The sequence below is a fragment of the Struthio camelus genome, chromosome 1 (assembly GCF_040807025.1).
Source record: "Struthio camelus isolate bStrCam1 chromosome 1, bStrCam1.hap1, whole genome shotgun sequence".
NCBI classification, from domain to species: Eukaryota; Metazoa; Chordata; class Aves; order Struthioniformes; family Struthionidae; genus Struthio; species Struthio camelus.
In genome coordinates this window covers 55,428,998-55,446,016 of record NC_090942.1, presented here as the reverse complement: position 1 = coordinate 55,446,016, position 17,019 = coordinate 55,428,998, and the positions used below count along the sequence as shown (strand labels likewise).

At 44.9% G+C, this 17,019-nt stretch overlaps 1 protein-coding gene across 2 annotated transcripts in view; it reads left to right on the top strand.

The window, feature by feature from the left end:
• GRIN2B (glutamate ionotropic receptor NMDA type subunit 2B) overlaps positions 1-17,019 on the top strand; it is a 214,028-nt gene that overhangs the window by 163,245 nt on the left and 33,764 nt on the right. For both annotated transcript variants that reach the window (XM_068939985.1, XM_009665303.2), the window contains one exon: positions 16,549-16,757. In XM_068939985.1, the coding sequence (XP_068796086.1) occupies positions 16,549-16,757 (209 nt within the window). The remainder of the gene's footprint in view (positions 1-16,548; positions 16,758-17,019) is intronic.

The window sequence follows — 17,019 nt, the reverse complement described above, 5'->3', positions numbered from 1 at the left end:
CTTTAAGGGGAGAGCAATCAATGACATTTTTATGGTTATTACCCCTCAAACAGCCATGTAACTTGGGTGACATTTTTAAGGCAGTTAGTGGCCAATTTTACACCCTATTTCCTATAATACCCACTTTCAAACCAGTGTTTCTCAAGTAGTCTAGAAACAACCTAAGTTTTATTCTTTGATATCTCCAGAGAGACTTGTGAAATCTGTAGCGCTGTGGGCGTAGACACAAATAATTCTGCATGGGTATAGGATCCACAACTTGGTAAGCTTGAAAGGAGCCACTGATATGATAAAAACTTCTGCTGAGCCATGTAGCAGGGATGAGGGTGCAGCTGTCCCTCCTCTTACCCAGCTTGTGGGGCTAGGGAGCAGCCGGGATTTAGGCTCAGGCCTGGCCCCTGTCTGGAACAGCTGCAGAAGGAGCCTCCAGCCTGGTCCTGGGACATTCAAGGCCTTTTCCTTAAGTGTGAGAATAAACTAAGAGAACAGTGGAGCATCCAAAAAAAACCCAAGTCTTGCCTTTAGAAGGACAGTTATTTATTTAACTGTGTCTTTGGTATCTCAGTTAAAGGCTCTTTCATCTATTAATCTACCAATAAGGCACATTTTTGCTTTTTGGATTCATGCAGCTGTGCTAATGAAGACCCATCTTAAATCAGCTAGCTCTGGTCTCAGGGTTAAAACCAGCCTGCCATACTGGCTGCATCAGGGAAGAGAACAGGACAGTTGTGTTTCCAGTTCAAAATCTCATCAGCGTTTTTCTTCTCCTGACCCTCCATGCAATGCTTCTACTCACTCCTCTCTGTGTCCTGAATTCTGCAGCCAAGTCCCTTGCTAGCTTTTCTGCATCTTCTGTGGTTTAGTGGCTACTTAAATATTTATTTATGTAGAAATCACCACCCAGGAACATCTTGTGAATGCAGAGGAGAGATATCGTGAGAGAAGGAGGGAATGAACAGTCCTTTGAGGGCTCAGTATTGTCTGTTGCTGAGGGGCAAAAACTACATGACAGAAAACTTGTCCTGGAGTAAAGGTTAACATACAAAGGAGCAGACACACATATAGACTCACACAGACACACATACATACACTTGAACACACATATACACTTGTGCACGTGCACTCGCACACACACAAATTGGCAACTGAACACAAGGAGAAAGGAAATATTTGCGTCAGTCAAGAGATTAGAGAGTCAGCTCCATTCAGACATGGACTTTGTTTTCTTTTAACCTATAAGACACCAGCATTTTTTCAGAACTGGCAGTCAGAAAATGCTGTGGAAATATATAAGAGGGTGGGAATGGTTTGAGGAGCTGCATGCAGGAACAGTTGGGTTTGAATTTCTCCTAGACTACAAGGAGTTGAAGAACAAGCTTTACGTCACTAGGAAGATGAATTTCCCAAGGTTTGCAGACATACTTGAATTTATTCCATGATTTAGGTGTTAACAATCTCTTTGTAGATAGCATATAGGCAAATCTGAGATCTTTTTGTTGTTGTGGTTGATATTGCTTGAATTTTAATCATATGCAATAGGCAGCTCAGCTTGTTGAATTCATTAATTGCTAAGGCGTAACATATTCACTTAATTGGATTCTCTGCTAGATGGAGACATATTTATATGTATTTGTATATGTGCATAGTGTATATATTTAGCTCCACAAAGACTTATATTAATGGAACATTAAGGTTGCCTGGTGAAATAATCAGAAGACAGGAAGTGAGAGATTTTGTTCTATCGCAAAGAGGAGTAAGGCTTGGCTTACTGGATATGCTTGGCACAGCAGAAAAGTGGCTGGGCTAAAGCTGGCACTGAGTCAAATCTGTGCTTGTACATGCTTTGTACTTGGGCTGGCCATAGGGCCATTCTGTGCCTGGCTGGCTGCCGCAGCCATGGTGCCATTCTCATAGCTGAGAGCTACTGCTCGGCTGGGCCTTCTCCTGCCCAGGCCTTGGAAGCTCCCTCTGTTTGCTTGTGTGGGACAGCGCTGCACTGGGGTATGTGAGCATGGTGAGCCATAGCACTCAGCTGCATCTGAGAAGCATCCCTGGAGAGGGCTCAGAGGAATGCAGGACAGGAGAAGCAGTCCTTCTGTCTCTACCTCCGCATGTGGAGACTGACTACATGGGGTACTGGAGGGGAAGAGGCTGCTTCAAACCTACGAGGGAGGGGTGTGGCACTGGAGCATGCAGGGCATGAGTCAGTTGTTTGAGTTTCATGTCAAGAATGGGAGGTGAGATGGGCCTGCTTTCTGGGAGGCTGGAAGGGGCAGGGTTGAGCACTGCTCTAGCAGCTCGAGGGTCTCTGTGCTTCCTCTTCCAGGAAAGGTGTCTTCAGAGAGCCAGGAAAGACAGCTGTCCGGTTGCTTTGTGCCACTTCAGCTTCCAAAGCAGCTGGAGAGGACCCAAGAACTCACTCTTGAGCTTTAGTTAATCTCCTGGTCCCAAACTAGTTCTTAGCGAGTACGATGTAAAATCCTGCTGTTCCTTTTACAGCTGTCGATCCACATGCCTGACCTGCTGTAACTGTGACTCTGTCATTAGTCAGTGCAATTTCCATTACTGACTGCCGGAGCGCATAGCTGATCTGCAGTAACTGGCACCCTTCTATGGCAAAGCCTCATTCCTCTGACGTGAGGCGTAAGATGTTCTAGGTGCAGCCATGAGCTACATGATTTCTCCGTGGTAGATGAAGTGAGGCAGTTTCTTACTATGTTGGCTTACGCTGTTGTTCCTGGCTGCTATGCCCCTGTTTAGATGGTTTAACTGAGCCCTCAACCCCCTTGTAATGTAGGATGGATGATTAAGAGCATTTCATAGAGGGGAAAACTGAGCTTCAGAAAGCTTAAATGGCTTGCTTAAGGTCACACAGTAAGCATAGGACGAGATTACAGCCAGCACTTGGGTCCCTTCACTCCTAGGCATTTGGGGACAAAGCATCTGTGCTCATCACAGCTGCTGCAGCTGCTTAGGGCAAGTCTGTCCTGTGAAACCCTGCATGACGTTAACTGTGCTAGTGTAGGCTTGTGATGGCAAATCCACGCTGTGCAGAACAGCGCCACAGGGACCCGGCAGCTCAGCGGGGTGTGGGACAGCTGTGTTAGCCTGGCAGGCCGCCTAGATTCTCAGCTTAGCCTTACTGGGCTAACGTGGCTAGACAGCATCTGGACCATAGCTGGCTTGCATCCAGCCCTCCTGGTGTCCCTGTGCCATTTGTCCCCCACCCCCATGCTTCTAGTCTAAGGTTACACAGACCAACCAGCTTGAGCCTGTCCACATCTCCCGTGAAGACCAACCTTCACTCTCCTTTAGCCTGTTGCAAGCATAATGCAGCAACCTGAGAAAAGTTCCTTTAGCACAATCTGCCTGATTAGTGCCTTCCTTTTCTGTCACCTTCTGGGCACCAAGAGCATCATGGGCACCTGCCTGCTTTACTCTCTTCTGCCTCTCTCTGTTCTCTCTTCCAGTTTGGCTTCCACCTTCTTTGCCCCATTCATCCCCTTGGCAAGGTCAGCGCTGCTTCTGTCTTCATGAAGTGGGATTATGTTGTCTGCAAATTGGTTGATTGATTTGCTGTCCACCACTCTTTCTTTATTCCTCCGTCTCCCAGTGCCTGGTGATTCAGTAGGATCTGCTTCTTTCACTGCCTCATGAGTAGCTCTTTCTCCATTTTCACTGGTACTTTCTTGGCCTGTTTATTTGTTTTGTAAAGGCTCGTGCACACTCATAAAGCTCTATAAGCAATTACATACAGAAAATAAAAGAACTTAACAGTGATTTCATTTCAGATTGCAAAGTCAGGCTAGGAAATGCCAGTCTTGTTTCCTGGACTACCTTAATTCTGTTCCTTCAAGTATCTTTCCAGTACAGGAATTGAGGCAGGGACCCCATGGAGAAAATTGTATGGACACATTAATTAAATCTTGAATTAAAATATCCACACACAAGTGGGATGGAAGATTGAAAAGGAAACTGTAAACCTGCTATTTCCTAATCCTGCAACTTAAGTACAGTCCTTTTAATATAGTTTGGTTTATATGCTTTTTTTTAATGGAAAACCCAAATTCTTTTCTGTAGAAATGTGTTCTTCATTCTTATGCATGCTGAGCTGTCGGCACTGAAGCTAACTGCTCAGTCCAGTGACTAGCATGACTAATCTGTACTAATGCCACAGACAGTCATGACAGCTCAGACTAGTTTGCCTTTCTTCTGCATCCTAGATGGTGGAGTGCAAGGGAGCTTTTCACAGTAGGGTGCATTTAAAAGATGGAGGTGGACCTGGATGACCTGTCCCTACTATGTGGGTAGTCTAATCTGGCTTTGTCCTTCCTTGGCTCTGCCAAAGCTGAGGGGAATCTTGTACTGACTGCGGTACTGGTAGTGGTGTCCCCACTGATTTACTGGGATGATGGACTTAGTTCTTAAAATGTTCGTGCTCAGACACTATTTGGGCTCTCAGCCAGGATTTCTGCAAGAAAGTGACAGAAAAGAAATGATGATTATTTAACAGTTTATAATGCAGTTAAGATTGGATGAAATTTGATGGGCCAAAGTAAAAATCATGTCCTTAGCCTGAGGGTTTTTTCCCTGCTGACTTTCAAACGCCTGTTGCAAAACATGGAGATGTTGGCTTTTCTCAGAGAACTGGTCTAAAAACTTTTTTAATGTAAAGTGTCAAGAACCTAATTAGAGGCTTACCACCAGTTCCCCTCTAATAGAGGCAATTGTACAGTACACATAGATTTAAATAAGTTTGAAGTCACCCAGCTAGTTCCAGACCGCAGGAAGTCATTCCATGTATGCACTTATATGTGCCACAAAGGACCTTTTGCAACCTGCTGAGAACCTTAACTTTGTCTTATGTCTCCCAGACTGCATCTGTCATCCCTGTTCTTCTTCCTGGATGCAGAAAGGGAATGCCACAACATCTGCTTTGTTCTGACATGTTTAGGCACAAAATGACAAACAAGTCTTTGAAAATTGGGTATTCCTGGCATCCATCCATGCTAAGAGAACTGGCTCGTTTTCTCTCTCTAAGGTCATGCCCGCAAGAAATCCATCCTTGGCTTAACCCTTCTTTTCTATCTAGAGCTGGCAAATACGTGGCTTCTTCTCGCTTCCCTAAAACACTGGTTTTAAGGTTACTACTCTCTCTAACAGTACTCAAGTCTGATAGTGCTCCCTGTGCACAGGGATGACTTGCAGCCCAGATGGCCTCAGCTGGGCTCTTATCTGTTGACTCCAAGCCCAGATCAGCTCAGGATGACTGTGTGCATGTGCATGCGCACACACGCACCTGTGTATGAGATGGGAAAGAGCAAGCTCTTCTGGCAGAGCTGCTCCCTGCTGCTCACAGAGTGCTTTCTGGCTCTGATCAGCATGGTAGTAATGCACATGTGTGCTGCGAAACCCAGCTGTCCCATTGGTGGACTCTGTCCAAGGATCAAGTCTTGTCCGTAGGGTGTCAGCAGAGCTGGCTGGACCCATCCAGTGCTCTGCCCAAACCAGCAGAACGCTGTGGTAACTTTCCTCTGTGTTCTCAAATAGAGCCCAGCACTTGGCTGTAGGAGGAGTGGGTCACGTGGGGTCCTGCAGCTCCCAGGTCCCTTTCTGGAGCTCTCATGCTTTGGAGAAGTGACCCTGTCCAGGGTGGAGGCTGAAGTATAAGCTCCTAAGGCAGGACTCTTCAGCTAGTGGTCTATAGCCCATGTCTACCTCCTCAGAGCAACTCAGCTGCCCTGGCAGGTTCCATCCACCAGGCCAGTCTACAGCAGGACAGACAGAAGTACCCCAGTAACTCTCACTGCTGGCAGAGACAAGTGGAGTTAACACCGCTCAGGTTTGGGCCAGCGCTTCACTTCCAAACACAAGGCAAGTGTATCGTTGGGGCAATGTTGAGAAGGGAATGAACAGCTAGCTCCAGCCCCATATGGCTGGACCTACCTTGCAGGAGGTAAGTGGGCAAAGGACTGTTTCTCAGCCCAGTTTTCTCTATATGCTCCCACCCCAGCTTGCAGGATCTAAGTCAGTGGGATCTATGACAGCAGGGAGATCATACCAGGAATTACACTTCTGTTCTCACTGGTTTCTGCACCTCTTGAACTGGTCTTGTTCCTTTTGCTAGTCCTGGAACAGTGACAGCATGGCACCAGACTAAAGACATGAGGCAGGCAGTGAGAAGACAGGTCTATGGCAGTGGGGAACATACACACAAATGCACACTTGCCTGCTGGGTTTCCCCTGCCTCTATCTCACAGGGTCTGCTGGGTGGCTGAAGAGGTTCAGGGCTGCAGGTGTGCATTTGGTGGGGTGCTGAGTGGGAGCATGAGGGACTACCATCCTCTTCCTCTCAGATACAGGAGGCAAGAGTTGTCTGCTGCCCCTCTTTTCCCCCTCCAGTCCCCTGAGCCCTGTAGTTATTGGGGAGCATAACAAGACGTAAGAGAAGGACAGAGGGAAAAACAGGGCAGTGAGGTTATCTCCCCACCCTCTTCTCCTCCACAGAGATGGGCCTCGGAGAGTGGAGATAAGAAAAGGCGCAAGGATGCCAGAGAACAAGCCCCTTATACACACATATAACAGCAAGGGTGTCCCTGGATGCCCCTTTCCCGCAGCTTTGCTTCCTGTTTGGCCCCTTTAAAAGCTGAATGAAGAGAGCAGTACTAAAGTGAATGGGTTAGGGGACCAAGGTGCTGAACAGGGTCGTTGTTTCCACTCATGTTAAAGATCCAGTTACAACTTGGGGCAGTGGATCAACGGGTAATCCCTTGGCAAAGACCTCCATGGCCTCACTGCAGCGCACGAGGTGCCCTGCCACGTGTTGGGCTGGGGGGAGCATGCAGACACACAGCCCAGCTGGGTGTCCTTCTTGCCTGCTCCTCCCTGGGAGGCTATCTGTGGCTAAGCCAGGGCGAATCCAGGGCAGGGATCTGGACAGGGGGCTGTGCGTTAGGGTGGCAGCATTTGCTATCACATGCCCAGAGCTCTTGGTGGCGGAAGAGGAAAGGAAGTGGGGGGGTCTACAGCTCTGCAAGTGCCTGTCTGGAAATCTTGTTCTCAAAATGTGCAGTATATTTCCTCCAATCGGGCATGTTCTTCCCCTTTCCACTGGAGAGAGAAGAGCTGAATAGGCTGCATCTCCCTTTGGAGGTATGCGTGTGTCTGTGCCTGCCTGTGCCTCTTTCTCTATGAGCCCAATGCCTGGTTGTAGTGTGCAGAGCAGGGGCATCGGGGCTCAGGCTGGTGTATATAACATAGGGGGATATTTCACCTGCTATGGCCCCTCCTTAATGAAAGTTAAAGTAACTGTCTGATATTCTCAAAGATGCTTTTTGAGGCAGCACCTGCAACATGTTTTGCACAGTTCAGAAAACAGCGAGGTTTAGGCAACCTCCCCCTGCCCTTCAGGCTGCATCCTCCTGCATCCCTGCCAGCATGGCTAGATATGCTTCAACATTTAGCTTTTCTCTGTATGAGATGACTTCTTAGACCTTCCTCTAGATCTGCATTTTTAAACAATCTTTCAGCCTCAGATCCCAAGAGACCCTGAAAGAGAGATTCGCTCTGGGTAAAGAGTAGGTGTCACCGGACACTGGAACATGTTGGGGTTTTGTACACCTTTACATAGGACCCCACTTCATTACTGCACCTATCAGCTGAAGCTTTAAACTGTCTCTCAGACTGTGACATGAATTAGAAAGCTCCTCTGTCAGTGTAGCATGTTTTGGGGGAGAAAAAATAGTCTGAGTGAGAGAAATGAAAGCTCAGCAAAAAGCAAACCCAAGCCCAGCACTCAACAGGGAAAGCCAAGGGGAAAAATCATTTGATAAGGCATTACATGCATGGACACGTACTGGATGCAGGCACACACCTGCACAATGCGGATGTGCTCTTAGAGACAGCAAAATTCTTTCATAAAGCATCTAGATGCTTATACATACACATAAAAATACATGCATACGTGTATCTATCTTCTCTTTAAACCTTTGTAACTCCCTCTGAAACCCCCTGTCACACAAAACATGCCATCTTATGAGTATCCCTGCTACAGTCTCCCTGCCCCACAGTTTTGCAGAGGAGAGCAGTAGAGACACTCAAGGTGAAACCTGCTTTCATCTTAGATGAGCAAGTGACAGGGGCAGTCTAAAGCTCCCTGGCTTTTGAATTCATCTCCCAGAGCAGAATCAGAATAGCCTGATGCTGCCGGTTTTAAGAATATGGTATTAAGCTCCCCTCTCCTCACTCAGAGTCATTTCAGAAGGACATGAAGCTCTATGGGTGAAAGATTATTGAAGCAAGAGCCTGAGTTAGGTGCTGTGGTTCCTGGTTTACAGGAGGTGGTTTGTGCTAGGTGGTGCAGTCATGCAATGCTGGGTTAGTACTTTTTTTTTTTTAAGTCTGCAGATATATATTGCAAAGATATATATTTTTTCTAACTCTTCTTCCAAAATCCTAACACCCGATTTACCCCCTAGAAGCTGTGGCTTTCCTGAATTATTCATATCCTCCAGCCTACCTAGACCACAGTCCATATTACCATGAACTGCCCCTTCTAACAGCTCTACCAGTTATGTTTGTGCTAATTGCAGTGTGAATTTCCATAAATCATGGTTACCAGTTTCACGTACATCAAGAAGTATTGAGGACCTCTCGTTAATATGTCCTCCTGAAAGCCATACAATCCTGCATGAGCCAACATTGCCTGAATGAACCACACTGCTACCAAGTTAACACCAGGAGCAATGCCATCAGCCAGTGAGAACTATCAGCTGATGCTGGCTGGTTTTATGCCTATAACCCTCTCTTGATACCTTCTGACTTTGAGGGATGATTTACCAAGGCAAACACCTTGGCGTTCCTGACCTTTCTGTGACCAGTTCGTTCCATAGTTTATTCACTTTGCGGAAGACAGACGCTTTCAAAGTATATCTCATTAACTCTCTCAGACTAATCATGGAAAGGGACAGGACCTCAGCAACTGCAAAAAGCATATAAATGGTTCAGGAAAGAAATATTTCTGCAAAAAATGGCAGGAACTATGTAAATACCAGTCCTCAGTGAGCGGGGGTATTGCATTTCTGCAAAGTGCTTTTATTCACAGAACTGCAGAAATGAGATGTAAAGCAACAGCAGGTACTTCATCCTGTCCTTATTCTGTGCTGAGCCTCCCTCTGGCATATTCTAGGTGCTGTACAAAAATAGAGGGAAGAAAATTGCACCAACTACTGTAGGCTTCTTGTTTAATTTGAAAGGCCTTCAGAAGCAGATTCCTGCTTCTGCAGGTGCAGTGGAGAAAGCAGTCTTCCCCAGGTGGTTGTGGAAGGTGAACTTGAGGTTCAGGAAGGAATGTTTTTTCTGTGTTAATTAATTTTGCATGTGGTGTGTTCACAACCATTTCTTGTCTGCTTTAGCTGATGTGGCTAATTAATCACCCTAAGTGTTTGTAAACAGGAGATTTTTGCTCTCTGTGGCATCTCTTCTCCACTTGCTTGTTTAGCTGTAGACCAGCCTGTCTGAGGACACAGACTTGCAGCATCACCAGGATGACATGTTTGGAAGTGGCTGTGATGTCAGCAGTGGGAGAATGAGAGTCATGACTTAACCATCTTGGCTAAAAGCCAAGAGGGATGATCTGTTCTCAGGACAGATGAAATGGTGTTGCTGCTGAATGAGGAAAGTGTGCGCCTAGGATGTGGAAACACCAGTCAGAAGAGCCTTTGTGTTTGTGTGGGTGAGCTGGGGGACAGAGTGGTAATGGTTTAGACGGTGTTCTGACATCTGCAGACTGAAAAGTCAAGGAGAAAAGGTTTTCCACAGAGGATTTTTCTCCTCTTGCTTCTGCTTACTTAAAGCCACTGGACTGGAAAGGCTCATCAGCTAGCAATGTTGTATAACCCTATACAAATCAGCTGTGCTTCATCTTGACCCCACTTAAGTTGCTTTCACTACTCTTTTTGGACAGCTGTTCCAGAACCTCCCTCCTTTGATGGTTAAAAACCATCTTATTTTCAGGGCAAATTTCCTCACAATCAGTTTTGAACCACTTGTTCTTGTGCCAATATTGTTTTTCTGCTTAAAAAACTTTTCTTCCTCTTTTGTGCATCTGTCCCCCCTTTCTTTATAGAGAGCAGTCATATCCCCTCTTGGCTTTCGTTTATCTAGGTTAAATAAGCCTTTTAATCTCCTCCTTTAAGGCAGGCTCTCCGTTCCCCTAATCACTCAACCCAAGGTTATTTTTGATAACTAGCTTTTCTGTAAGGTTCTTTGCTGCTTGCACAAACTGAGTGTAAAACAGAATGACCTATTGTCTGTTGAGTAATTTTTGGGTGAAGAAATGTGTCAACTATCAGATCCAGAAAAAAAGAAAACCTAAGGGTGCTGCTGTTAAAATTTGCATTTGTTCTTCACCTTATCTCTAGGAAGCTAAAACCTCCCATAATGACTTAGTTCCTGATATAATTTCTCTTTAATAACATTAATGACATCTCTATGCATACTGAAAGGCAAGCCTGTGGATTTACAGTAGATCTCTGTAGTACAATCTCAATGGAATATCATGTACAAGCCTTCCAAAAACTATCTCGATCCCAAATGATTCTATTTTATTCATGCCTTCTTTTATTTCTTTACAGTATAGTGCAGCATTAAGGTTAGAACAGCACCCCTTGATTTACTTTTATGTACCCTGAGCAGCGGCATACCTTCCATTGGCTGTGTCCCATTTATAATTGCTATTTCTATGGTGTTTCTATTATTCTTGTAATAGCTCTTTTTGGGTCCTGCCCAGTTGTTCTGGTTTTCCCATGTCCTCATTCAGGATCTGTACCAACTGTACTGACAAGATATGCCTCTCCAACCCAGAGGGGCTGTCAGCTATATTGCCAATAACACTAGTATTTTCTGCCTAGCTGCTCAATATCATACCTTTACCTTTTCTGTATTTATTTTTCCCTTTTCCATGTATTAAAATCAAGTGTAAAAGTTACATACTTTTCCCCGTTAACTATCTGACAGCAAAGATCAAAGACAGAAAGCATTTTCCATTTACACCATTCGCAATTACATGCCGTAAGTTTTTTCTCATCTAGCTCTGTCAAATATGTGTGTGTGTGTATTTCTCTGCTCATTTCTGTACTATCTGTGAGCCTCACTGTATTTATCTACACAGTGCATTCTGGAGGTGAGGACATACCATTATCTTTATTTTACACAACATGAAGTGGAGACGCAAAAGTGTTTGCAGATCAGATCCAAGAGGTCTTTGGCAAAATAGAGAATCGCTGATTTGTAATCACTGCCCTGTGTTGCTGCCTTAGTGCTTACACCACTCAAATGAACAAGCCTCTCACCTTCTGGAAGACAGAGCATAAAAAGGGAGGAAACCTTGTTTGTAATTTTTAGGAAATCAGATAAACAGTTGGAGTCTTAGGTTAGTTTGGAATGATCTTTTTTATTCTGTAAATGAAACCAAATCCCTTTTATTCCTTTTCTGGTATCGCTTATGTATCAGGAGTGGCAGCAAGTGACAGAAGATTTAAAAGGTAAAAAACAGAAGTGTAAGGCGTAGTGGAAGTAGGAGCCTGAATGAGATAAAAACTATCAAAGGCTCTGCCCAAACATAATTCTCTTGCAATCTCTTACAAAAGAAGGGCCTAAAGTTCCAGATTTTCTTTTGAACCTCCACTCCAAATCAGACCCCTATGCTTTTGAGCATTTTGCACAATAAATGAATCTGAATTCCTCCATTTTCACCCAGAGTATAACCTCAGATTTTGTACGCTGCCTAGTGCTTGAAAGCTAAACCTGCAGCAAGTTAGTTTCTTTGTTTTTTAATATTTAGTTAGAGGTTTTCCCATATGCTTTTGTGTCCTGTAATCCTGCCTCAGCATACCAGGAGAAGCTCAGAAGTTGGCTTCTGCCCTGGCTGGAACAGAGAATCTGAGAAATTCATGGGAGTAACTTGTTCTTGGTGCTGTCCATGCTACAAATTTGAGTAAGGATTTTGTAAATGGTTACTCTGGGTGTTGGCTATTTGAACAGGTGGTTGCTTTTGCCAATGTAGCATATACGATAACCATTGAATGAGACTATCAGCTCTTCTGTGTTATAAATATCCTACTGACCTGATAACACTAAAAACAGCACATGTGGAAGAATAAGAAAATACATACACTCTCCTGGTTTAAATTGGAGCAAGAAAGAATTAGGTTAGACATCCCCCTTTCTAAGGGGAAGGATAGTTAAACACTGGAACAGACTTCTCATGGAGACCATGAGCTCTCTGTCAGTGTAAGGACAGGTTAGACAAATATCTTCCACAAATGGCTCTTACAAGCCTTAGCTTCCCTTGGGAGGGAGAAAAAGCTCTATTAAGAATTAGTTTCAGGGACTAATATGATACAACACCTTTCATTAAAGATGCACATTAACATACTGCAGAACACTTTTATTCTGGTTGCATTACACCGTGGTTAAGGCACTTTGCCACCCTGCTGGAAGGCTTTGGGAAGGCTCTGACTTATTTTCCCCTTGCATACGCAATCTTACCTTTTGTCTGCCCTGGATAGCTTGTACACTTAGGCAAACCAATAGCATATGTGGTTGGCTTTTTGTTCTACAATAGCTCTCACTTTCTGCTTTGTAATCATGTTGGACTTCTCCTCCTCCTAACAGCTTGTAATCCAAAGTAGTATCTTGAATTTACAGTAACAATTAGCTGCTCCCCTCCCTCAACACCTCCAGATCCACCCCCAAACCAAAAAGACATTCCTTTATAAGATTGGATGTGGTACAGTCAGAGCAAGGAGAAGTAGCTCAGTAGTTAAGAAGAAATTCGAGCTCTTAGGACCCCTGCCCTGGGAGGCTTGGTGTGCAGGATCGTACCTGGGGACTGGAGAATGTGATTAGAAAGGGCTTTTTAAAGATCTCTTCCGTCCTTATTTTTACTGATTCTGTGATCCTCCAGGACTCCTGGTGGGAGTTTGGGTGACTAGACGCTGATCGCAGAACACCTGGTGTGGGTCTTGGAGCTGCAGGGTAACAAACATGTAGCATAGATGGGATGGTCTCTTTCTCCTCTTTTTGCTGAGGCAAGCACTGAGCAGAACCTAAGTAATAACAGTTTACAAGCTGTTAATACCAAGTACCCTGAGACTTCAGAAGTGCCTTACTCTGCTCTGTGCAGCTTGACAGGTTATATTCTTTAAGAGTAGGAATCATCACCTGGACAAATCTGTGACATTTAATTCTGTTGTGGCTAACCTCTGTCCTCCCAGTGAATTGCTCCTTCCTCTCACAGCAGATTGTCTAGCACAGAATGCACATGTGTAATTTTCTTTCTCTTGCATTGTGTCCGTCCTTTGCATGTGTGGCTTTTCTCACTATCTTTACTGTCCTTGCCCACATGTTACTTACGCCCCCTCTTCTTTAAGTATGTGCATACGCATTTGACTCTTGCATGCATGAGCACTTAGAGAAGTCTGCCCCGTCCCTTGATTCACAAAGGTTTTCTGACTTTGCTTATTCATATCAACACATGTCTGCAGGTGTGCGGGTAATTATTTATCATTCCTGACTGTTCAAGTTAGCAAAGAAATGGTAAGATCTGCATGTATTCTTGAGACGCTCCACAGTTAACTTAAAATTTAGGCCAACACATTCACTTACATCATATTTTTCCTCCTTTTTAGACAATTCATAAGGAATTTATTGGTTAAAAGGAAAACAGGACATGTACTACTGTATTTGCAGTTAGGTGCTTTAGTGCTTAGGAGGCTGTTGCAAGACTATCACTGTTTAATTTCATAATGTCAGCCATGTAGTACAATGCTGTGAAACGTGCCTGGCACACAGCCTTATAAACTCCCCTTCTATCCCAGAGAACTTCTGGGTAATTATGACTTGGGTTTGCCTATCTGATCTAATTTATCACTTAGGGGGTTATATCATGCCTATTACTGTGATATCTAAGTGCTGCTGAGATACTGCAAGATGTCTCTTTCATCAACCACTTATTTCTATGATAAGTTAATGTTAGTGAGCTGAAGTCTAGGCTGCTCTGCACAGCATTTTAATCACCAGTCCCTACTGAGCCCCATGTGTTATTCTGCTTGTCCGGTGGCTTCACTGAACTGTTTTTTGGGATTTGAGCTCAGTTACTTGTGGGGTAAAGATATGTTGTTGATATCTGTGGCCCAGATGATGGCAAATTGACTTGCTTGGTTGACGAGTGGGAAGTTGAGGACTGAGCAGGCTGTTATGAATATATGCTCTTTATCCCCTCAGAAATGCACTCTCTACATCAAGGCTTAGAAATTAGTCTGGGGACAGACTGCCATGCTAGTCAATGTCACCTCACTTCTGTGGGCAAAAGGGGCCACCAGTTGCTGGGGCTCCCCATCAGCCAGCTTTCACCTGCCACTCAGAGTTTATCTAAAAACTGAAACAAACTCTCCCTGCCTGCTAAATAAGGAAAAAAAAAAGAGAGAGAGAGAGAGAGGAAGGGAGGGAGAGGGAGAGAGAGAGAGAGGGAGAGGGAGAGGGAGAGGGAGAGGGAGAGGGAGAGGGAGAGGGAGAGGGAGAGGGAGAGGGAGAGGGAGAGGGAGAGGGAGGGAGAAGAAAAACAGCTATGTGCTCTGCTTCCTGTTCCAAGCAGCCCCAGGTGCATGGAGCGTCAGAGGCAGGCTCTACTTGGCCTTTTTTGGCACGTGCTCATCGTGAGGGTCCTCAGGAAGGGTCAGAGCAGCTGTATGACTGCTTCACCCCCTTTTTGCAAAAACCACAGTCCTCCTTTTTCTGGGGTGCTGTGTCCACACTGGAGCGATATAGGGGGAGGCTGCTGTCTGCAGGTGCTACCTTCTGCCTTTCTTCTCCCTCCTCAAGCTCCGCAGAATGGGTTTTTCTTTCATGGTCAGATGAAACAGTTGTTTGTTTGTTTTGAAGGTGACAAGTGTTTTATATGAATTCTGGCTGCTTTCAAATGGCAAACCCCAGCTGGGCTTTGAGTTTCACAGAATAACCGCTGACACCTAATGAACCTCTAATAACTGCTTCTCCCTTCCTTCCTGTCATTTAAATAAATAAATGAGTGAAATTTGGGGGTGGTGGGAGGTGATGTTGGATTGCAGTGGAACGAAGCTTTTCTGTTTACCCACCGAGCAGGTACATTGCTAAGAGCAGTCGTGCAGGCTTCCCCCGCCACACACACGCTGCCTCTGCCATCAGTATGTCTCAGCCCTGGTCTGGAGGGCTTTCTTTGAGGACTGAACGGAGAAGTTTGTGCTCAAGCCCAGTTAATTTCTTGCCCTCCCAGCTCAAGCTGCCAACCAAGGTGCTAATTAGTGTCAACTGTAATGGGGGGAAAGGAGAACAAAGGCGAGACTTTGAAAGTTGAAAGTATAGCCGATGGTGTTTTTTTTAAATTTTCTTGGAATTTCTGGAAGGAATGGTCTACCATGGGGTGTGCTAAATGTATTGTCTCTTCAGGGACTGGAGCGGCTTCAAAACGGCAACTCTTATTTGTGGCAGTAGCTATAAGGCAAAATAGTCCCCCTTCCTTTTTTTTTTTGACCTCTGAGGATGTTATCTCTCTTTGCTTAAGAAATATCACACTCTGGAAAATGAAAAGAAATAAGATTGCAATATATCCTTATGGAAACATAGCAAGAATGCAAATCATAGATGATCCTAGATTTTCCTTTTCACATGTCAGAAACAGAGCAGTTCATTGTCTCCAGGTAAAGTATGTAACTGAGTCATTGTGAAAAGACAGGAGCAGATATTTTAGTGAGCTCTTAGCAGGGAATAATGAGAACCGCTGTTAAACAAGCATCTCTATCTACATTTTGCTGTGAAGACACTCCTGAAACTGCAGAACATCTCCCTCTTCAGTTGCCTATCTCCTCTGTCCCTCAGGAGAACTCACTCAGTCATGACTAGGAATGGGCAGCCTTTTTCCAGAAGCAGGAGTCATTTCTGAGCAAAGAACTTCAGTTAAAATGAAACTACTTGATGAATTTCACTGGAAAAAATGACAAAGTTTTGAAAAATTAAAGAAGTTTTCTTTTGCCCTTTCCAAATGAAGTATTTCAATTTCTCTGTTTCAAAATGACATTTTGTTTCAGCATTTGTTTTGATTTCTCCTCTTTTTTAACAGGAAAAAAACATTTTTATTGTGGCTAACAGGCTGAAGTCAACATTTCAGGAGACAAGCTCGGCTGTTGTTGTTTGGCTGAGAAAGCTGAAAGACATCATGTCTGTTTGACCATGGTGATGATACCCCTCCTCTCTCACATTCATCCACTCATTTGCCCAGCAAATGAGACCATCAGAGAGATGAGACATCCCCAAACATCTTTGTTGCTCTCCTCTACGCTCTGCTTTGAATCCATTTCCTCAGGGCCTTCTCCCTAGAAATGCCCCCTTCTCACATGGGCTGTGAGCGTGGGCAACCCAGACTGGTACTCCTACCCTGACCAAGGGGGCTGTGGTTGATGCAGAGGGATAGGGCAGCTAGAAGTCTATCTTTCGTTGTGTGTGTCTCCACAGGTGGGGAAATGGAAAGAAAAAAAGTTGCAGATGAAGTATTACGTATGGCCTCGCTTCGAGCTGTATCCCGACTCTGAGGAGCGTGAGGATGATCATCTGAGTATTGTGACCCTCGAAGAGGCACCATTTGTCATTGTGGAGAACGTGGACCCCCTAAGTGGCACCTGCATGAGGAACACAGTCCCTTGTCAAAAACGCATCATAACTGAGTATGCACCCATGGGCTTTTTTTCCTCATATTAGGCTCTCCCCTCTCAGAGGAATGTAGAGGGGCCAATACTGGCATAACCTGATAATCCTCTTCAGAAAAGTCATCTGAGTTTGCTCAGTCTGGCCCATGCCCATTCATGACTGGCCCTGCTGGGCGAGTCAGCACAGTGCATCCCCTCACCCTTAACCAGAGAGTACAAGTGAAGTTCACAATGGCATATTGTGGGAGGGAAGCATACTCATGGCAGAGGGGCATTACGG